The 24503-nt window shown below is 37.0% G+C and overlaps 1 protein-coding gene across 4 annotated transcripts in view; it reads right to left on the bottom strand.

Moving 5' to 3' along the window:
• tafa1b (TAFA chemokine like family member 1b) overlaps positions 1–24503 on the bottom strand; it is a 188165-nt gene that overhangs the window by 131355 nt on the left and 32307 nt on the right. For all 4 annotated transcript variants that reach the window (XR_013796013.1, XR_013796014.1, XR_013796015.1 and 1 more), the window contains exon 3: positions 23303–23440. Coding sequence is in view for 1 of the 4 variants with exons in the window: in XM_079598424.1 (XP_079454550.1) it covers positions 23303–23426 (124 nt within the window). In the remaining 3 variants the exon portion in view is untranslated. The remainder of the gene's footprint in view (positions 1–23302; positions 23441–24503) is intronic.

Genomic DNA, 24503 nt, shown 5'->3' with positions numbered 1-24503 from the left:
TGGTTGTCAGAAAAATAGGGTTTGGATGCGTCTTTGTGGACAAGAACTCAATACGAGTTGGAGGTGGCTGTCAGTTTGAATAAAACAAGAATAAAAGTTTACGAGGAGATGAGAGAGAGAGAGAGAGAGAGAAATGAATATAAGTTCCTTTACTCCACAATTTATTTTTCATGATAATGTTTTGTAAAATGGACAATAGCATTTTTATTTAGTGTGATTTAATCCAAAACTGATAAATCTTGTCTCAGAGTCTCAACTGACTGTGTCTGGTTTCATATAATTTTCGATTTACGTTTTAAATACTTCACAAAGAAGAATTTGATCATCAATTTCTGAAGGATTGGCGGCTATGACGTGAAACTACAGGTTTGCCAAAACTAAACTTTCCCCTAGGACATTGTAAACTGTTGCCCAAGTGGACAACTTTGCAACTCAAATCAATATTGCATGGGGAAAGTAGCCATGTAAAGAGTGAAATAATCAAGTCAAGTCACCTTTATTTATACAGTATAGCGCTTTTTACAATACAGATTGTTTCTAAGAAGCTTTATAGTGATAACAGGAAATCAATTCAACAAAGATTGTTTTGGCTGTATAGCAGCTCTAGAAGAAAGTCATTGTCTAGCATAAGTACGTTCAGCGTTGATTCATTTCCGTTGTAAAACTCATTAGTTATTAATTTAGGGGCGGTTTACACAACACGGTTTTCAACTGAAAACAGAAAATCCATTCTGGCTGCTCATTTACAAGTGTTTGAAAATGATACCATTATCATCTCCATTGAGTCTGTGAAAACGATGACGACATGCACATGCGTATTGCATGTTTAGTCTATAGGGATGTGCGTTCGAATGTGTACGTGCGCATACAGGCGCATAAACTTTCTTTACAAAGTGACATCGCTACTTGGCATACATAACACAGTGTTTTGACAAATTAAAAAAAAAATTCTTGTTCAAGAATCCATATTACATATACCACAATAAGGAGAAAGACGATTACAACTTTCATTCATGCCGACTTCGAGGTTTTGAGTTTGTAGCACTGACTCCATGACCTTGAAGCTGGCATCTAACTGTGCATGGACTGGCCCTTTAAATACGCCGGTTTCATCAATGGATTCACTCAATTAGGATTCAGTGACATATAATGACTGCTAATTTGTCAGCGTATGATTTGAAAGCATTGAAAATGAATTCTTTTACCTTTCAAATGCTAATTGCACAGTTATTTATAGGGTATAATAGTGCCCCTCTTCACGCTGCCGGAAAGACAAAAGGCTCCTGATACAAACAGCCATGAAGAGCCGCACAGATGGAAATCACACACGCACAGGGCTAAAAGATAACCTTAGTCTGTAAGATTAATGAAGAAGTGCTTCATAACTGCATGGACAGCAGTTCCGCTCGCCTATTCGTCTTCACAATATTGATAAATATGCAGTCTGCAACTAAGCCTCCAGTTAACCTGAAAGTGCCTCAGTTACGAGGCGAATACGAGACTCATCTGCGGAGATAAAAATGGTCGAGGATTCCAGAACTGACAGGTCTCCTTCAATGTGTCACGGGTGAGCTCTCTCGCAATGATCTCAAAGCGTTCTCGTCTGGGCCGGGCGGCATCTTTCTGATACACAGCTTTATATCGGGCCATTAAGGAACTAATATCATGATTTAAGCCCGCGGAATTGTCGCCTTTATGGCCCGAGTGCGTTTTTTACAAGCTGCGCAGATTAGTTTCTGTCTATCGCTCAGGGAAAAACGTGCAATCTAACATCTCATAAGACCAAGAAAAGGGTGATAAGAGCGGAATGTTTCGTGCCTTTAAAATCTAACCTTCAAAAATGGATTTGCAAGTGTGTCAAGATAAGCAGGGAATTACACATCGCCTAAACGGCTAAATGTGCAATAGGAACCGTTTTAATAAGACTGTCATTCGGGACATTGACATTTGTTTACATGCTATTGGGATATTATTGTCTCGAATGTGATGATAATAATCCATGGTACATGCTGAAGGGAAGAACATCTGGAGTCAGGCAAACGCGTTGGAATTGTTGTTATTCCAAAAAGTTTCAGCTTCTACACTCTTAAAAATGCCATTATTTATTGGCATTTCGGGTTCAGGGAAGAACATTCATGGAAACGTTCTATTCCACAAAAGGTTCTTTATAGTGTAAAAATGTTCTTTAGATTTTAAAGCGTTCTTCAGGCTTCCGACCATGTGATGCCGAACCATTTCGTTCAGACGAACCATTTTTGGAGCTTCAATGCTTTTTTTTATAATGATGAGGATGTTTTAAGCTATGAAACTTGAAGGATGTTCCTCTTATATGTCAAAAGTAAAATTTGATTTCTCATGTCCTGACCCCTTCATGAGTGTACCTTTGACAAACAAGCTGTATTACCCATCATCTGCATATATAATTGTTTTAAGAGACCCTCAGGTGTTACATTTTGACACAAGCTCACTCTAAAATCTGTTTATGGCACTGCGCCCAATGCGCCTGGCAGCGCAACCCTCAGCTGGGCAGCTGCAGACCGTGGCCCATTTAACAATGTTAACATATTTATAGAGGGGGAAGCTGAGATGATGGCCAACTCATGAGTCCTGGTGACAGGTATTCGTTTAGACCATCTCCTCTGCCATTACTACCCCTCCCTGATCAAATGGAGACCATCTGTCTGCATAGCAACACAAACACACACGCACGCAGACAGATGTAAATGCCTGAACAGCACGGCCCTCGATGATGAGTCTCTGCGACTCCCAAGAGCCGCATCTGCAAATAATGATAGATGCTGGTCATTTTTCAGGGATTGATCCTGTGCATCTTCTCTGGGCCGGTTCTGGCTGCTGCCTCCGAGCACTCTCCCCTTCGGCCCCACAGCTATCACACTCGATCCTGAATAATAAATACCGGCTAGCATTTCAGGCCAAAACTGCAACTCATCCGAGCTTATGTTTCCTCTAAAACTAGACTGAACAAAAGACGTAATTCTAGACCGACGTGGACATCGTTTTATGAGGGCCATTTTGGGATTAAACGATGTAAACGTCAGTGCAGCCTTTAAACTGATTAATCGGAGTCTATTTCTTTGGTATCGGTTTACTCGCCGTGACCCGATTAATGCAGAATTTCCTCCGTGAGACTGAAGATCTGAATACTTTCATATCCAAAACAAGGTGGTGAGCAGTGTTAGGGAAGTTACTTTTAAAAAAGTAGTGTTTTAAAAAGTAGGATCTTGTGACTGTTGCGCAAGTGCGCAGCTGAGAAGGCAGTGTCGCTGTCAAATCTGTCCCTGGGAAAAGTAACGTAGCATCGAATTGAAAAAGGAACTACGTTTTGTTACCAAATGTTCAGTAGTAGCGCGTTACACAACACTTGGGATGAGACATTTAGGGTGTACTCACACTAGGCACAGTTGCCATGAACCGGGCCCGAGTACGATTGTCCCCCCTCCCAACTCCCCCTCTGGCCTGCACTCACATAGGGTTTCAGCATTCGTGCCGGAGCACGCTTACGTCATTATGATGAGACGGTTTCGGGATAAACAGAGCGGCGCTCTCTGAACATAATGGAGTCCATCGCTCTGTTTTCTTTGTGGATAATTTTGTGTCGTTTGGTCCACGGTGGTCCACAGCCCTCTCACAGCCTGTTGTTAAACAGATGTGTCGCCTTAGTGGCGCAAAAATTTTCACGTAATCGTGCTGCTCGTATGAGGAGGTTTGCAAGGTACCAGCTGAAGTGCAGCAAGGACTTTGCAGCTTTGATTACTGACTACAGTTCCCGTACACGCGTCCTGTTCCGTGCTCCAGCACGGTTAGCGCTCACACTGCATGCGAACCGCGCCCGAGTCCAACTGAACCGTGCTCTGGCCCACCTCTTCCAAGCGGGCCAGGGCCGGCTAATCGAGCCGCGCCCGGGCACGGTTCGGAGAACTCACACTAGTCAAACGAACCGCGCTTTGGTGGTCAAACGCACTCGGGCACGGTTCAAACTGGCTAGTGTGAGTACACCCTTAGAACTGCATTGAGAATTGCCTTAAAATGGTGACCAGGTGTAGCAGAAGGATTGGAGATTTTCAATTTGACTTTCTATGCAAGGAATTAAAATACAAAATTAATATTACAGTTTTTCTCAGTCGCTTTGGTGCATTTCTCACATCACTATTTACATTTGCACAACAGTTAGTTCAACCTCCACAACATTTAGTAATTTGTGCACATCATAGTAGCAGTTTCTCATTCCTTCGAACAAATTGCAAATGCTTTTGGACATGCATCAATTGCTTTCATACAACTCTCTGCTGTTTTATAACATTATCATTTGCTTATGTCATGTCAGTCAAAATTAACTATACTTGTGAATGCTGAATAGTCATTCCATATAAAACTAATAGTCCTCCTTTCATTGCTTGAGTCATTACATACAAAAATGTTGAACTAGTTGTCAAAATCTGTCAAGCAAATTTTACACATTTTTTAAAATCATTTTTGAAAATGTCTCCTAAATTGAACAATTTATCTTAGGTGAATCTCAACTTTCACTGATGCGAAGGGGTGTGTGAAGCATTAGTTGCAACCAATGATAAGCCACTTCTCTACAATCACTGTCAGAGCTGAATCCCATAAACCCCCACTTTACAAGCATATATGAACCAAGCAGGACATTGTGTACCATCCATTTCTACAATACTGTGACAGAAATGGAAGGCCAGCCTCGTGGAAGAGGGGTGAGGGTGAGGGTGAGAGTGAGGGTGCGAGTGCGGGTGCAGGACGGGGACGGGGAAGGGGAAGGGGAAGAAGAGGCCAAGTACATAGGCGGATCCCTGATGAAATCAGGGGTATTGTGGATCAATTGTGGTACAAATGTTAGGGGTACAATAGGGGTACAAATGTTGTCAATCACGGCCTCACAACGGCTGAGGCTGGTCGAAGGGTGCAGCCAAATGTTGGGAGAACCACTGTAAATTCAATTATTCAAACATTTCGTCGGGAGAACAGGTGTGTATAAATGGCATATCAACAGTCTTGCTCCATACAACACACAACATCTGCTGACTTTGTTAGACACTCTTTACAGGGACATAATCCCTGAGAATGAGAGGGGTCTAACTGGAGACCATCTGAGCAAGCATGTTGTTGTTTTGGATTGCATTGCAAGAGATGATATTCGCTGTGATGTAGATGAAATTATGTGGCCAGACAGAGAGGAACGTCTGGATGTGCATGAATGATTACAGTACTATGTATGTAACGACCTAAAACAACGTGTCCATTCATTTGCACTTGTAACTAATTCAGTGTTTATATATATTTTAAAGCGTTGAATTGCTATCAAATCAAAATACATTAAATTCTTAGCATTTTAAATCGATTAATGCCAAATCAAACAATTCACGATTCAAAGATGTTTCAAGAGTGATGCATATGCATCGGCAGGATTTGTAATCGATGCATCGAGAAAATGATTAAATACACCCCTAATAGTTGTCAAGTGATGATTTCGGGAAACCCTGGACTATTTTGAAGGTTTTAGAGTTTTGGATTCAGGCCAGCTTTGCGAGATAAACAAAAGAATCTAATACTAGTCGTCATCTATCTATAAGAACAAAATAATGAATTTATTGTTCAAAATTCTATGTTTCAAAATGAAAAAATTGGCATTTTCCCCCCATCTCCATTTCCCAGAAGTCTGCGTATGAGGCATTACATTAGATCAGAGCAGTGGGCGTCACAGTGGAAAGGAGTGTATAATATCTTCCCTGTGGATGGAAAGGGCACAGAGAGCATTGATTACTGCACCAGCAAAAAAAAAAAAAAAGGAAAGAAAAATACAGACCCTGAACTCTCATAAGCTGAAAACTCTCAAATGTGTATGTGACTCATGGTATATATCTTCTCTTTCACCGCCTGTCACTTCCGCCGCATTGTTCGTCCATTCCGCCGAAGCGAGGATGAAGCAATTATAGTTTTTTACTCTTCGCTGGAGAGGGCAAAACAGGATGGCAGTTTGCGATCTCTCCAACTTTTCTTGAATACATTTAAATTGTCATGCCGAATCCAAAAGCCACGAAAGGCTGGAGAGGGTGTACCGGGGCCGGACGTGACAGTCGATTGTGATGTGTTTATGTGTGTGTGGGTTTAGTACGGAGAGTTGCGGAGGAGGCAGGGAGGAGTTCTCATTAAGGTGGTGTGTGTTTGTGTTGCGTGACAGGTCCTCGCCTCTGCCTGACACTGTGACACTTTCTGTGACATGGAGGAACAGAGAGGAAGGCGAAAGAGAGGGAGTGAACGAGAGAAAGAGAGAAGGTAGCAGCTGTGGATGTTGGTAATATGCCTTGGAGTGGCGTTCTCAGAATTTTTTTTTTGTCACGCACAAAGGTGCCATTTTGACATCAAGCGTCATGCTTGAAGAATGGCTCTGTATGGCTCTGCAGCTGTGTCTTCAAAACATCTGTGAGGTTTTTATTTTTATTTTATGCCACCACTGCACCCATTTTTCCACTGGACTCCTTCAATATTCTTGATTGGCAACTCCTCATATAACATTTTTCAACCAATGTCACAACAGTTCAACACAGTCATAGGTGGGGTCCAAAAGTCTAGTGAATTCTTCTGTTTTGAAAATGCTTCTGTTTTGCATTTGTCCACTTGTTTCTTGTTACAACTGATCTGGGTTAGCATGACAATGTTCATATGGATATACTATGGATGGACATGTTTTTAATTTAATACAGAAATGAATTAAAAAAATAATTATTTCCTAGAAAAGAAAAAGAAAATAAATAATAATATGCTTTACTGATTATTAACATATGTCAAATTAAAGTCATATAGTTTTACCAACATGCAGAAACATAAAAAAATAAAACATGAAGTGATATCATACAGAAGATCCTCATGACTGTTTGTCAAGATCAAAACGTTTCATAAAAATATATAATAATTTGACCTTTTCATGACAACGAAATGTTGGTTCAGGTTGTATGTGTGTTGTTCATGTTCCTAAAAACCTAATGATATATTTTAATTAATAATTTATGGGATATTTGTTTGAAAGTAATTATTATTATTATTTTTTCTTGAGTTTTAAATCTCAGATTACATTCTTAGGATTTTGGACCCCATGCTATATCAAAAGCAAACTGCTGTGCATAGTTTATATATACATACATACATATACATGCCATACAAACCTCATTTGAGATGTTCAATAACACGAACACCCCCCTCCAACTCTGTGCATTACTGAGGCGCGTGAGGTCTGTCAGCCACGGCTCCTTACTCTCGTCTGCGGCTGCTCGCATGCAGGGGTGTGAAGAATTACTGTTCCGCTGGAATTAGCCTGAGCACCACTTCAAGTCCGAATCAATGAACGAGATTTAAATTACACTTAACAGATGAAAGCCCCTTCACCTCTGATAGCACACTCTACCCAACGACTACGTAACGGGCAAACGCTCTGAGAAGAGGCGCTAGTCGAGTTTAACAGCCCATTTCGTGGTTACTGAGCACAGTTTTCGTACTTCCTGTGTGGCTATGAAAACTGAGAGCTCTATCCATCTATCCATCTATCTATCTACCTATCTACCTATCTATCTATCTATCTATCTATCTATCTATCTATCTATCTATCTATCTATCTATCTATCTATCTATCCATCTATCTATCTACCTATCTAACTATCCATCTATCCATCTACCGATCTACCTATCTACCTATCTGTTCTATCTTTGTCTGTCTATCTGTCTATCTATCATTTTTCTGTCTGTCCTTGTATCTTGTACAGCCATACACATTTCTTTGAATTTTAGTTACAGTTTTTCTCAGTCGCTTTGGTGCATTTCTAACATCATTATTTACATTTGCACAACAGTTAATGCAGTTAGTGTCTCACAGACACTGCACTCTTTACCGACTTTCAATAATCTAAAATTAGTTGTGATCTTGAATTGTTTAACTAGTAGAAATTATTACTCTGCCATCTGTGTGTGACATCATTGGCTACGTTTACATGCAACCAAATAATCCGTAATAAATCGGATTGACGGCTCAATCGGACTGAAAAGGCTTCATGTAAACACCTTAATCGATCCGAATGAAATTTCGATCCGATTGAAAGGGGTGGTTTATTCCTTTTCTAATCCGATTGAGAGAGCATGTAAACACTTGATCGGATTGAAAACTGAAACTAAAAGGACTGCGCATGTGCAATGACGTTGAAATAGCTAATGACGTATGTCGCGCGAAACAAGTTGTCCTTCCTGTTGAATAAAGTCTCACATAAATGAGTGTCCCGTCATTCTAAAATTCTCCTTTCACAACGTCCCACCAGTCCTTGTTTCGGATTCTCATCCACAGACGACGGGGAGGGGCATTTTTACTGCGTGATAAATATAAGCAGAACGGTTCATATGCTCATTTTCTCCAAATTATGACCAGAAATGGATAAATATTAAGTCTGCTGTTTAAAACAAATAAAGAATGTAAGATGATGGTTATTATGCACAAACAGCAGGAAACTCTGTATATTTGTGCAGTGTGCACATGTCAAAAAATCTATTCCGATTTGAAGCTCGTAAAATATAAACGCACATAAACCCGATCAAATGTTTAGCATTCATGTAAACACTACGTTCAGATTTATCAATAGGGAATGAATTCAGTCTGATTGAAGCAAACTTTGTGCATGTAAACGTAGCCAGTTGAACCAATTTGGTTCAAACGACTGAGTAGGTGTGACCATGTTACTACGGTATCAGTCGTGACTTATTTTAAACAATGCCACATCGTATACGGTAGTTAGGCAGCGATTTACATTGTCGTACAGGAAACGCACCCCAGTTTAGGCAAGTTTCAGCTGTATTCAGGAGGGTCAGTTTGGTGAAATAGTATATTCTTGGAGTCTTTCAAAAGAAGAATGTCACACATTTCTGTGGAGGTCACTTTCGAAAGTGATAAAAAGGAAAGTGGAGCGGCACAAGCCTCTTAGTGTCTATCTGAGGCAGCTCTAATAAATAATGCTTCTTCTCACCCGCAGTGAGCTTTGCTAAACCGGCAATGGAAGCACATAGTAATCTCAGAGCTGTGTTTCTGTGATCCAACAGCAAAAAACTAGACAGTGCATGCATGCAAGTCATCTACGTAAAACAATAGGGATAGAGGCTGGGGGAAAGCTTTCCAGAAGGTAAAGACCACTGGGGCCAGAGGTGAAGGATATGTTTGTGGACTAGGTCATTTAGTTGAGGATGGAAACAATGCCTCGCTTATTTTTATCCTACAATTATAACACAATGAAACCAAATTAAACAGAACGTTTCTGGGAAATGAATGAAATAATGTTTTGGCTAGTTCTGTTCGCAGTAACTTTACAGTAGCAATCGCTCAATCCCATGAAAATTTGTGATCCCTGGCTGTGGAGTCTATAATTTTCCAATCACAATAAACTGTTTTTATTCAATCACTATTGAACGTTTATAGTGGTTTTCAAACTTTTTATGCCACCGACTGCTAAATATAATGATCCCCTTGTATGATGTCAAAAAGTTGAATATGCATTTAATTATTTCAAAATAATTATATATATACATTTAATAATAATAATACTTTTCCACTCACTTTTTCTTGTGACAATGGCACAATGCATGGTTGTTCCTTTAACAACTAAGAGTCCTGAAGTACAGAATTAAGTGCATTGTTCCACTGCAAGCATATATTGGCAACATTTTATAAATAGAAGTGTTAATAAACCTAGAGGTACGTCTGAAATGAATAATGATTCCGTGATTCAGACAGGCTTATGATTTTCTTGAAAAGGGAAAACAAAGTTGTTGAAATGAAGAAAAACAGCTCCAGAGAAGAAAAAAAAACATGACCTGTGGCAACATGGTGAGGATTGATCTAAACCTGAATCACACTTTGAACTACCCAGTCAATAACTGCATCACTGGTCAAACTTACACCCTCGAAGGGGGAATTTCATGGAAAGAAAAAACAAAACAAAGTAATAAACGAAAAAGAAAGAAAAACAAGTGCCTTCATTGCTCTCCAACCTTAAGTTCAATCACTGAGATCAATAGTGGAAATTCCTGCCAATTATATACAGTCAGCGAGTGAATCCCAAATATCATCCTGATACTGAGAAGAGTACAGATTGTTTACAGTTTAGGAAATGGCACATTTAGGATTATAAATCCTGACTGTCACTAAACAAATTAGATATTGAGGTTCAAACTGGTTCAAGCCATCTGCGGTAGCATCCACTGGAAGAGCCAAATAAAGAGAGCGAGAGAAACACTACGGCTTTATATCAATCTCCCGCTTGGATTTCAAATAGCAGAATAAAAATTCATAGCGCATTGAATGAGAGGCACAAAAAAGTCGCAATGATTTGTGGGCTGAAAATCATTTTACACGGCTCATGTATTCCGCCTGCATTGCAGTCAGCCAGATGGGGAATTCGGTGTCTGGGATCATTTCACTTAACGGAAGCATTGACCGCTGGTCGGTTCCACGTCTCCGTTTCAAACTCCTCTGCCTAAATTGACTGACAGAAAGCGCTTCTAAGAACTCAACCGCGGGGACAAACAAAGACGTGAGTCAGATGCAGCTGCAATTAGCGCATGTAATTAAATCTAAATTCTGAAATGCAAATGCTATCAAGGCTCTGGCATGAATTAGAGTCCCTCAGACTGAGCTCTTCCGCGATGGACGTTCTTGAGATGTGTGTAGTCATAGTGAATAAGCCCACGGTGATGGAGAGAGCTTCAATGCCCACCTTATTTTCAGACGGAGGCTGCGATAAGAGAACAGGTCTCTAATCCTGTTCTGTCTCATTGCACTTGGCAAAGAAAATCCTTTAATGCACATACCGTGCTCTGTCTTCTGAATGACAGTTTTGCTTTGTAAATATGAATAATCTCTGTATCTCTGAGCTGCATGTGCTCACCAGGAAAAAAAAAAAGATTAAGAATATTTCTTCCTGCTATCTTTGTAATATCAGTAAATATTGCCATTATTAAGGAGCAGAAATCCGAACAATACGCTTTCGGGAATGATCTGCTTGGGTAAAGCTACTTGTGAAATCTGGGGAACCTTGATATGCCAGTGTATTTTTGTGTGAAAGTACACAAACCAACAGGTATCAGAACAACGGTCTCTTACACCCAATATGCAGATAAAACATCCCGCCACGTACAGTTACGCACGATTCAGCTGATTCGTATTGTATGCAATAGATGTAGGAAGGATCGCACCCGATGTGAATTCAGCTCAAATGTTCACACGCGTACATGCAAGCGCACACACATACACACTACCATAAAAAAGAATTGTAATAGGATTCTTCAGCTTTTCCAGTGACTGCCTTCACTATCACACACACAGTTAAGAGCACTAATCCATGACAAATTGTCTCATCTGATCCATGACAAATCGTCTGAAGGCCAGATAGAGATGAGGAAATTGAGAGAAAAAAAAAGGAGGCCGAGAAAAAGACGAAAGGGGGAAGGGGATCAGGAGCAGCTCGAAAGAGACATCTGACAAAAAAAGAGAAAGACGGAAAGAAAGAATGCAAAAAGGCAAGAAAGCATGGAGAAAGCAAAAGAAAGTGCGAAAGGAAGTGCGGAGAATGTGCAAAAGAAGACGTGAAAGAGCAAATGCAAGAAGGCAAGAAAACTTATGAAACAGTAAGAAAGTGCAAAAGATAGAAAAATAGCGAAAGAAAATGCAAAATAAATAGTGTGAAAAGGTGTAAAAGAAAGAAATAATGAAAAGACAAAAAGCGTGAAAGAAAGTTTGAAAGAAAGTTTGAAAGAAAGAAAGAAATAAGTATGATAAAAAAGAGTGTAATAAAAATAATGTAAAAAATGTGTGAAAGAAAAAAGTGTGATAGAAAGAGTGAACGAAAGTTTGAAAAAATACAATTTGAAAGAAAGAAAGAAAGTAAGAAGGAAAGGACAAAAAACATGAAATAAATGTAAAAAAGAAAGTGTAAAATAAAAGAGTGTGATAGAAAGAGAAAGAAATAGCTAAACAAAAAGCATGAAATAAGTGTGAAGAAAGAAAATGTGAAAGAAAGAAAGACAAAAAGCATGAAATAAGTGTGAAGAAAGAAAGTGTGAAGGAAGAAAAGAAAGAAAGAAAGAGTGAAAGAAAGAAAGAAAGAAAGAAAGAAAGAAAGAAAGAAAGAAAGAAAGAAAGAAAGTGAAAGAAAGAAAGAGTGAAAGAAAGAAAGAGAAAGAAAGTGTGAAAAAGTGTGAAAGAAAGAGTGTGAAAGAAAGAAAGAAAGTGTGAAAGAAAGAAAGAAAGAAAGAAAGAAAGTGTGAAAGAAAGAAAGAAAGAAAGAAAGAAAGAAAGAAAGAAAGAAAGAAAGAAAGAAAGAAAGAAAGAAAGAAAGAAAGAAAGAAAGAAAGAAAGAAAGAGTGTGAAAAAGTGTGAAAGAAAGAAAGTGTGAAAGAAAGAAAGAAAGAAAGAAAGTGTGAAAAAGTGTGAAAGAAAGAAAGAAAGAAAGAAAGAAAGGTGAAAGAAAGAAAGAAAGAGTGAAATAAAGAAAGAGAAAGAAAGTGTGAAAAAGTGTGAAAGAAAGATAGTGTGAAAGAAAGAAAGAAAGAAAGAAAGAAAGAAAGAAAGAAAGAAAGAAAGAAAGAAAGAAAGAAAGAAAGAAAGAAAGAAAGAAAGAAAGAAAGAAAGAGTGAAAAAGTGTGAAAGAAAGAAAGTGTGAAAGAAAGAAAGAAAGTGTGAAAGAAAGAAAGAAAGAAAGAAAGAAAGAAAGAAAGAAAGAAAGAAAGAAAGAAAGAAAGAAAGAAAGAAAGAAAGAAAGAAAGAAAGAAAGAAAGAAAGAGTGAAAGAAAGAAAGTGTGAAAGAAAGAAAGAAAGAAAGAAAAAAAAAGAAAGAAAGAAAGAAAGAAAGAAAGAGTGAAAGAAAGAAAGTGTGAAAGAAAGAAAGTGTGAAAGAAAGAAAGAAAGAAAGAAAGAAAGAAAGAAAGAAAGAAAGAAAGTGTGAAAGAAAGAAAGAAAGTGTGAAAGAAAGAAAGTGTGAAAGAAAGAAAGAAAGAAAGAAAGAAAGAAAGAGTGAAAGAAAGAAAGAAAGTGTGAAAGAAAGAAAGAAAGAAAGAAAGAAAGAAAGAAAGAAAGAAAGAAAGAAAGAAAGAAAGAAAGAAAGAAAGAAAGAAAGAAAGAAAGAAAGAAAGAAAGAAAGAAAGAAAGAAAGAAAGAAAGAAAGAAAAAAGAAAAAAGAAAGAAAGAAAGTGTGAAAGAAAGAAAGTGTGAAAGAAAGAAATAAAGTGTGAAAGAAAGAAAGTGTGAAAAAGTGTGAAAGAAAGAAAGAAAGAAAGAAAGAAAGAAAGAAAGAAAGAAAGAAAGAAAGAAAGAAAGAAAGAAAGAAAGAAAGAAAGAAAGAAAGAAAGAAAGAAAGAAAGAAAGAAAGAAAGAAAGAAAGAAAGAAAGAAAGAAAGAAAGAAAGAAAGAAAGAAAGAAAGAAAGAAAGAAAGAAAGAAAGAAGAAAGAAAGAAAGAAAGAAAGAAAGAAAGAAAGAAAGAAAGAAAGAAAGAAGTTTAAATTGAACACCTTATCAGATCATCAGTTCCAAACATACCAACTACAGATGCTGATCATTCTAGACTGTAAATGTAAATGGCTCTTAAACAGTATATCTGGTTTATCCATAGGCTTCAGTTTAAAGTCAGGTTTGTTGTGGTGACAGTGCACGAGTTTGAGCGTGTGAGAGTAAATCATCCCAGCCAGACCAATCAAACCTCTCCGTCATCCAATTTACTAAGAAATCAGATTACTACGCCATTCCAGTGAGCTGCATGTAATTGAATTCGGTTTTGTCATCAATTCCCCCTTCTAATTAGTTTGCCACAATTAAAAGTGGGTGTGAAATTAATCTGATTAATTCATAATAAAACAGCCGCACAAACGTCTTCAACAACTATTATTCTCTGCATTAATTTGGACGATATTATTGTGACTAGAATAAAGAGATAGTAAGTAACATTGCTCATTAAAATAAAAATACATTATGGACTCGACACATGGCACATGGGCAACAAAATTGAAGGTTAAGCATCCGATTAGGTTTATGGCTAGTACGACTTTTTGCTGATGTTTTTTACTGACATTTATAATGTTACAAAATATATTTTTTTCAAATAAATGCTGTTCTTTTGCAATGTCTATTCATCAAAGAATCTGGTATGTATTATGTACCTGTATATTTAAATATATATATTAGGGCTGTCAAAAGATTAATGGTGATTAATCGCATCCAAAATAAAAGTTTGAGTTTACATATATGTGTGTGTACTGTGTATAATTATTTATATATATAAAAACACACAATCATGTATATATTTAAGAAAAATTGGTTATATTTATATATAAAATATTTATATATAATATAAATTATATAAATGTATATACAGTATATAAATGCAAATATTTCTTAAATATATACATGAATGTGTGTGTATTTATACATAATAATTATACACAGTACACACACACACACAAATATTATGTAAACAAACTTTTATTTTGGATGAGATTAATCACCATTAATCTTTTGACAGCCCTAATATATATATATATATATATATATATATATATATATATATATATACAGACACTATCATTAAAAAGTAATGATAGGAATATTTTTGTTTTAATGTTTTTTAAAATAAGTCTCTTCTGCTCACCAAGGCTCCATATATTTGATTAAAAATACAAAAAAATTTAAACCTGTAATATTGTAAAATATTCTTTGATGAATAGAAAGTTCAAAAGAACAGCATTTATCTGAAATAGAAAGCTTTCGTAACATTAACCAATACCGTTCAAAAGTTTGGGGTCAGTAAGAATTTCAATTGTATGTTTTGGGGGAAATAAATTAAAGAAATCAATACTTTTCTTCATCAAGGACGAATTAAATTGATCAAAAGTTACAGTAAAGACATTTATAATGTTACAAAAGATTATATTTCAAATAAATGCTGTTCTTTTGAACTTTCTTTTCATCAAAGAATCCTTTTTTTATATACTGTTTTCAACATTAATAATAATAATAAGGAATGTTTTTTGAGCGATGGATGGATGGATGGATGGATGGATGGATGGATGGATGGATGGATGGATGGATGGATGGATGGATGGATGGATGGATGGATGGATGGATGGATGGATGGATGGATGGATGGATGGGTGGATGGGTGGATGGATGGATGGGTGGATGGATGGATGGATGGATGGATGGATGGATGGATGGATGGATGGATTCATTCAAGCAGCTAACTTTTTTGTATTTATTTATTGTATTATTATAAATTGATCATGATTTGTGGAAGCCGAGAGCATTTCTGATTCATAATCCGCTGCAGTCATTGGTTGTATAACAGGAGACAAATGTGACGAAGGTTAAACCCAACTATATGACCCAACATGCACCTATTGGTAATTTGCATTTTCAGGAACGTTCTGAAGGCGAGCAAATAAATGAGCAAAGAGATGAGGCTAGTTTTCCTCTCCGTTGCTGGGCTACAGCACCAGCCGATGGGGGAAATATTCAGCAGCCGAGACCATAACAGCCAGGGCCTTCGTTTGGGAAAGACAGAGGAGGAAGAGAAACACTGCAGCCTGGGATTGTGTCATGTCACATTCAACTCATCTGTCAATGTAGTGGATTATTCCTTGAGAGACCAGAATTGGCTGCCCGGAATCGGACCGCCATCAATCTCGGCTGAGAGTGGAGCGCGGGCGGGGGGGGCGGGTCCTGCCCGTCCTGCCCGGGCTCATGGGATGCAGACGGCTTGGAGCCGGTGCCTGAACAGGTGATGGAGCAGTGGAGCGACTCAACTCGTTACTCAATATAAGCCTCAGCTGTGACGGAGGGAGGGTTTTTTGGTCGTTTCTCAAAAAAAAAGAGAGGGGGTTTTGGGGGACAAAGAGAAAATTCAAAAGCAACCAAATCCATTTTGGTATTCATGTCAATCTCCTGTTATAGGAGGTAAGCCGATTTCTGCAATATTGTGAAAAGCCTGAACTGCATGGAGGATTACACTTGTACAGAGACACCTCTGACCTGACAACTACTGTATCCATCATCCTCAGACAAATAACCATTCCGCTAACTGTGCAGCTAAAGCTACCTGAATGTGTGAGTTTGTATTACCAGCAAGAACATTTCTCATTGACTTTTCTGCACGATGACTGAGCTAAAAGCAGCGACACTTTGCAACAAATGGTCAATAGCTAAAACAGACAGATTTATTGCCAAAAATAGCAATAGTTCTGTATTCAAGGCATGAACAATTAATGTTTGTGTGCCTCTTTAAAAAGAAAAACAGAGAAATGCATATTAATTGAATCAGGTTGTGTTGCAGGTTGGACTCAAACCTGCATTTCCAACATGAGCATCAAAACTCAACATCTGATTTCTTATTGCCTTTTCTGCATGATGACAGAGCTAAAACCAGCAGTACTTTGCAACAAATGGCCAAAAACTGAAACTTGCCAAAAAAAAATAGCCAAAAATTGCATGAGTTCTATATTCAAGGCATGAACAATAATGATTTTGTTGTGCCTCTTAAAAAAAAAGAAAGAAATACAGATAAATTGTATCAGGTTGTGTTGCAGGCTTGACTCAAACCTGCATTTCCAACATGAGCACCTAAGCTCAACATTCAGCATCTGATTTGCCTGACATGCCTTTTCAGCATGATAACTGTGTGAGATAAAAAGGGCGGAGTAAAAGGAAAATGTTATAAGGACGTGTTGCGTGCCAGACTTGAATCCACATTGCCTACATGACCATCAGAACTCAAACAGTCAGCAACCAATGTTCTGCCATTAACTACCTTTCAAATGAATTCACCTAAACTAAACATTTACGACAGTTATTCTTCCCTTAGTACACATAAAACACTCTCCATTATTCAGCATAACATCTACAATCTTGAGTTTGTCTTTGATAATAAAAGGCCATTAATAGAGAATGTAAACATCCGCCTGCATCGCATCATTTATGAAAGATTTTGGCTCAGGCACTGAAACTTCCACCTTGATTATGGAAATACAATTGCTCCTGGTTACACTGAAACACTTCTGTCTAACCCACAGAGTAATATGGTGCCTTTCTCTCCTATCTGCAGGGTTTTGAAGCATTTTTGGCATTGATATAAAGTGTTTGTCCTCGAATATCATTGGTGGGGGTGTTTCACAGTTAAATAAATGATGACAGCTTTTCAAAATGAATCATGCTCTGCTTTCCTTTACTCAGTCTCATTTTTAATCTTGGATACTTGTTTTAATAGGCTTTGATTGCCGGATAATAGCGCCAATGAATAAAAAGGGGCAAGAAAAAGAAAAAAAAATCTAAATGTTAGATCTCTCTCCAGGCAATGGGAATCTATTTATATTAAAAGGTCTTCTTAATGGAACTAGAGATAGTTTAAAATTACAAAATCAATTTTAATTCAGGTATTAATCAGTTTTTTTAAATTCCCAAAAACACACTGCTGTCTAAGTGATTATTTCACAGACGAGTCAGTATATTATCAAAATCTTAAGTACTTTTTTTTCTCTCTCAAAACTGTAGAACCGCACACATGGGTGGAGAACCTCAAAGAAATAAAAGTTGTAAGTAAAAATCATAAAAACAAAATGAGAACATAAATAATAACTTAAAAAAATGTCAATGATGTAAAAGTAAAACCTTAAAAGGGGTGGTAAAATGCCATTTTCACAAGATGTAAAATAAATCTCTGATGTCCCCAGAGTGTGTGTGTGAAGTTTTAGCACAAAATACCCTACAGATATTTTTATATAGCATGTTAAAGTTGTCACTTTTTGAGGGTTTGCAAAAATGCACCGTTTTGTGCCTGGCCCTTTAAATGCAAATGAGCTGCTGCAGAGGGCGGGGTTTCAAGAGCTCATGTGTGTTAGCATCTGCGATTACCTCACACAGACACACTGAAATGACAGAAACTGTTCTGCCTTTAATGTTAAAACGGAGTCAGACAAAGATGGAGAGACTCAAGAAGAAGTGACCATGTAGAAGCAACAGGACGTCTCTGAATGGTTAGTTGATGAATTTATGTTGCTGACGGGTTAACTATCTTCAATTAGCATTCTGTCATGATAATCTATAAATCGCTCGTATAGGAACTGTTGTGAGATGCACACCGAGTGACTTTCTATTGCATGTGAAAAGATGGATGCTAAAGTTTGTGCTGACTCACAAATGTACTCTTATCCAACAACAATTCCTCTTCTCAACATGGACTGTGTGTTCCCGGGAGTGGGGTTTATGTATATTTTAGGGTTGCTGATGTCACTAACCCGTGAGGAATGTCGTGTAGTCCCTACCAGCCGTTTGTTGTAGTCCTTTTCTTTAAAAGCAAATATCTTCCTTTGCTTTGAACTTTGAGCGTTGTAACTTTGCAGATGTTGTTTATGCTCAAACAGCAACACTACAAACTAACTAAAGTTAGAAAAGTGAAATCATACTTTACCACCTCTTTAAATCTCTTTCAGTACATTTTATCTAACATGAATAGCATGAAGGTTACCGACTTCCAGACATAATTTCTGTGTTCTCCATACATTATTACTATTCTACACCTCAAATCAGAGTTCATTATTCTTGTCAAACGTCTTTACGTATTTGAGATGTCTTGAAAAAACCTTCATCAAAAACTCTCCTTCCAGTAAGTTGCCATTACTCAAGCAGTTTAAGATATTCTCTTACATTCAGAGTATGCAGACTCAAAGTCCGCTGAGATGGCAGAAGATAGCAGGTAATACTGAAGGGCCAGTGCTTCCTGCAGACCTGACATCAAGAAAGCTCATTAACAATGCTGCCGATACACACAGCTTTAGATGTTTGTTGATTCAGCTAGCAACAAAACCGGGCCTTTGTGGGAAGGCTTGTGGAGCTCAGTGGCATCTAATTAGCCTGTTCCATGTCTTTGCACCTTTGCCGTTACAAAGGAATCACATAAAACAACTCCATTAAGCCTGGTTCATACAGATTCGGTATTACAAAAACTGCATACAAAAATGTCATACTTTGAATTATGATCGAATCAGAAACGGACTCACTATCGGACTATCGCATTAATGTCTTATTCCAGTGTGCCAATGATGTTATTTCAACTCTTAAACAAAACATCAAAAGTTTAAGTTTGGTCTGGTATGGCAAGCCGTTTTAGCTTTTATTCATTTCCAGGATATGAATTGTTGATATCAACAATTAAATTTTTGATATCAACAATTAAATTTTTTGATATCAACAATTAAATTTTTTGATATCAAAAATGTAATTGTTGATATCAACAATTTAATTGTTGATATCAACAATTGAATTCTTGATATCAAAATTGTAATTGTTGATATCAAAAATGTAATTGTTCATATCAACAATTGAATTCTTGATATCTGTAATTATATTTTCACTAGTGAAATGTCACCATAGGCTGCCATTCAAAATCAATTGTTGATATCAATAATTGATTTCTTACTAGTAGAAATATAATTTTTGATATCAATAATTACATTGTTACTAGTAAAAATGTGAATTACTGATATCAATAATTCAATTGTCACTAATTGAAATGTCTATTCTTGATATCAACAATTGAATTGCTACTAGTAACATTTTTCATTTTTGATATCTGAAAATGTATTTCTGATATCAATATTATTTCAGATATCTAAAATGGCTTTCTTACTAGTAACAATCACATTCATGATATCAGAAATTAACATTGTCACTAGTGAAAATGGAATTATTGATATCAAAAATGAACATTGTTACTAGTAGCAATTCAATTGTTGGTATCAAGAATAGACATTTCAACTAGTGACAACTGAATTCTTGATATCAAAAATAAAGTTTTTTACTAGTAAGAATTGTATTTCTGATATGTGAAATTGGAATTTCAACTAGTAAGAAATCAATTCTTGATATCAACAATTGATTTTGAATGGCAGCCTATGGTGACATTTCACTAGTAAAAATACAATTACAGATATCAATAATTAAATTCTTGATATCAAAAATAAAATTCTTGATATCTAGAATTAACATTTTAACTAGTAAAAATGTAATTTTTGATATCAAGAATTAGCATTGTTACTAGTGGTAATGTAATTCCTGATATCAAAAATTGCCATTGTTACTAGTATAAATCTAATTCCTGATATCAATAACTTTAATTTTAACTAGTGAAAATTGAATTGTTGATATCCAGAATTCATATCCTTGAAATGAATAAAAGCTAAAATGGCTTGCCATAGTCTGGTTTTGGTTTTGAAGTAAATGTGATATTCACATTTTTTGACTGCTTAAAGAAAACATAGCAAGTTGGTATTTTCACAACGTTTCCACACTATAAAAAAAATAATATATGATCAATAAGTCATGGCAACATGTTTTTAAGTTGCTTTGACTAAGTTAAGCTATTTTTCTTTTTTATAAGTTATACAAGATTCAACTAATTGTTAATATCAGTTTAATGTAAGTTAAGGTGAAATGACTTAAACATTCAAGTTGATTGTACTTTAAAATTTAATAACAATATTTATTTATTTTACAGTGGAAAACGTTTTATTTTGGTTACATTTATTTTGAATTTAAGGTATGGTTTCAAAAAACGTTTTTAAAATGTTTTACTGCAACATTACCTGATTGCAACCAAAATACAATGTTGTAAAAAAAATTAGTTTGCCAAGGATGGTGTGTAGACTACTTATTGTCCTGGAGAGAATGGGTTCGGGGCACTATGAATTTTAGCTACTGTATGGCCATGTTTGCCTGCAAAGATAAATATAGCAGGTCAGAAACCCACCGTCATAAACAGTCTTCTCAACCCTTTTGTTTGGGTTTCATGCTAAAAGAAAACAAGCAAAACCATAAAAACTTCAGCGAAACAAGAAAAAATGTCTTCAGCGGCTGCAATATGGATGCGTGCGAGTGTGGGTGTGTGTTTAAAAGCTACAACCCTCCATTATCGAGCCCTTCTCGACCTTCCTAACACCAGAGATGTGATTTCACACATGCGGTTTTGTCTAACTTTTCCATATACCATGGAGAGTGTGTGTGAGTGTGGGGGGGGGGGGGGGGGATTTCTTTTTGTTGTTTAGCCGATCCCTTAAATAATTCAGGGAACACTTACAATGGGACACGGTCTTCCTTGAACATTTCTGGCACCATGCTCTGCTGGGCAGGATAAAAACCTGGAAGAATGGTGTTAAAAATTCATCCGGGTCTTTCTGACATACATCACACTTTTCTCTCCCTGGATTAATGGGTTTGAAGTGCTTTCTGAGATGCGAAGCTCTCTCACATATGTATGGTGTCCTGAAGACGGTACATTTCTTTTTTAAATAAACAAGTTTAAGTTTGCAATAATTCAGGCACTAATCAGACTACGCAAAACTAGGACTCCTGCTGTGCATATTGTTTCTACCCGAGATGCAAAATCGATAGTAATGGAGTAACAAACACATTTACTACATAATCTATAAGGACAAGACATTGCAAATATTTAATGAGTATGCATTCAAATGCTTTGGTGTTCCTTGTATCCGTGCTCCGATGTTGAAAGTATGCCACATCGCTTCCATTTGCATACTTAGTGTTGAAGAAAGACCCACCTTGCTGTATCTCTTCCCGCCGGCCCTCATAGCGAAACACTGCTTAATTGCCAAATACTTCCATAGAGCAGGCGATAGACGTAAATTGTCATTTCCACCAGAGCCTCTGTGATCAAAGCTGCTCGTATTCACAGCATGCTGATAGGAGAGTTTAGCCTCAAGCCTGTCTCGCGCACACACACACACACACACACACGCACACGCACACAGAAGATTTCTACCATGGCAGTCTGGGTAACTTACGATGCAAACCCTCTTACAAGCCACTCGTTGATAGCTAGAACAAAGTATCTTGAGCTGGATTTTTACGTCAATCTCTTTTCAACATTCGACCAAGAGAAGAGGATAACAAGCCTACCACAAAGTTTCTTAACCACTAGGGTGACCACCTGGTCATTGCTCTGTTGCAGGACAGCAGATGTGATTTTGCGAGACAATGCGGGACATGTGTGTTACTTCTAATATACTATGTAAATATTGAATTCGATTAGTTGGAAAGCCTATTTGCCAAAAAAGTTGGATGATAACGTTTTAAGCTTTGTTAATTGTGACCGGTTCTCAATTTGCCCAGGTTTGAGTGATATAATGTAATTTACTCTACTGGACCAATTCAGTCATTTTAAAAATAATTAACTGAATAACAGGCAGGTATATGTAAAAATCTTATTTTATACTAAAATAAATGTTCCAAAGTAGGGACTAGTTTATTTTCCTTTATTAGACTATGCAAACAATATGCGTTTTACTAGATTCAGTGCATCTTGAACTTACTAACTTACTATATTTGTGACCCTGGATCACAAAACCTGTCATAAGTCGCACGGGTATATTTGTGGCAATAGCCACATTGTATGGGTCAAAATTATACATTTTTCTTTTATGCCAAAAATCATTAGGATATTAAGTAAAGATCATGATCCATGAAGATATGTTGTAAATTTCCTACCGTAAATATATAAAACATATATTTTTGTGAGTGAGTGCAGCACAATTCGTGAACATAAATGGCCAACTTTCAAAGGAGATTTTCTTAATGTTTTGATTTTTTTGCACCCTCAGTTTCCAGATTATTAAATAATTGTATCTCGGCCAAATATTGCCCTGTCCTAACAAACCACAGGCTACATCAATGGAAAGCTTATTTATTCAGTTTTCAGATAATGTATACATCTTGATTTCCAAAAATTTACCCATACGACTGGTTTTGTGGTCCAGGGTCACATTTAATGACTTTTGATGAGGTCCACGTTTCCTTTGCTTCATCCACGCAAAATGCATTTTTTAAAGTATTATATTTCTTATTGTGGTAGTGTAATTTCAAGGAAATCAAATAACACAGACATAATTGAAATATAGGGACACTGATTACGTCTTGTAGGACGCAGGACAAAGCTCCCAATTTCGGGACTGTGGTGGTCACCCTATTAACCACTGCAATGAGCGTTTTATGCGTTTCTGATAGCGATAATGTCAATACACAGTCATCTCAATCTCATCTGTCTTCTAAGCAAAGCGTCCCCAAGCAGACAACCACATCTAAAACACATGGACATCCACAACCGGCAGAGTTCAAACCGAGAAGGAGAGAACAAACACATCACTGACTTAATGAAAAAGAACATACGGTTTAAACGAGACACTGACCCAGTATCTGTATGGCGTTGCGGCCCGGGCGGGTCACATGATGCTGCTGGATGGTCTCGTACAGAGTAGCGTGGCACAGCAGTAAGCAGCTAACACTTATCCACAGACACAGGAGCCAGGACATGGCAGGAGCACCGGCTGAAGAGAAAAGACATCAAAGACTGAAGATAAAAGCAGAATGTTTATTCTATCTGACACACACCTACATGCACGTACCATTTCAGCCCTCAGCTTTATTGAATATTGCAGTGTTAACAAGCATCATTCCACATCGGAACTTTTACTTAAGACAAAATATTTCAAAAATGACAATGCAGTTTTAAAGCACACAATGTTAAGGTGTCCTTGTTGCAGTGTAATTATACATTTAAGCAATAAGTCATATGAATTAACTACATGTACTTACTATAGTGTTAGGATTAGTTGCATGTAATTATGCAAAATTTATAGTTATTACTTTAGTAACATGTAACAAGGACATTGTAAAATGAAGTGTTACCAGCCGCACTAATCACAAAATGGGATAACCTTATTTACATGTTGCATTATATATGACAAGTTTTCTCATAACTAGTTGATAAACTTGGACTGATCAACACCGGAAGACATGAGTTCCCTCGTGACTGATTTTATAATAACAAAGGATTAAGGTCAAAACAAAAAAAGCCATTTAATAATCCACTAATAATAACCAAAACAATTAACAATAATACAACTCTTCAGATGTTTTCCTAGTCCAAGTTTTCTCCAACTTTAAATTTACAAGGAAGATGCTAACATTAGCATTATTAACACTTTTAAATTACTCCTTGACTAATCTTCTGACTAGGAAAAAAACAAAACAAAAAATGGCAGACAGCGTTTAATTAATGGATTGCACATCTGAGTTTTCCTCTCCAAGCTGACAAGCCGGATCATCACTCAGAGTCCCCTCAAATGACATTGAAATTTCCAATGAATATTCATCAAGCCCCAAAATTAAGCATATAATTATTAACAGCACCATTGTAATCCCCTTTGCTCCACTAAAGCCTCCTTAATCCACAGTTTTGTGGAAATGTGAACTGTTCCCAGAGGAGTGCTATTCTCTCCCAGGCTGGCAAACTGCCTCAAAAACTTCAACTGTCTTCTTCGACACAATAAAAGGAGATTTAGCACATGCAATCAAGACTTTTAACACGCAACAGAAAAAGATGATCTT

Source organism: Phoxinus phoxinus (genome assembly GCF_949152265.1).
Source record: "Phoxinus phoxinus genome assembly, chromosome: 22".
Taxonomy (NCBI): Eukaryota; Metazoa; Chordata; class Actinopteri; order Cypriniformes; family Leuciscidae; genus Phoxinus; species Phoxinus phoxinus.
This window is presented reverse-complemented; position numbering and strand designations above follow the sequence as displayed.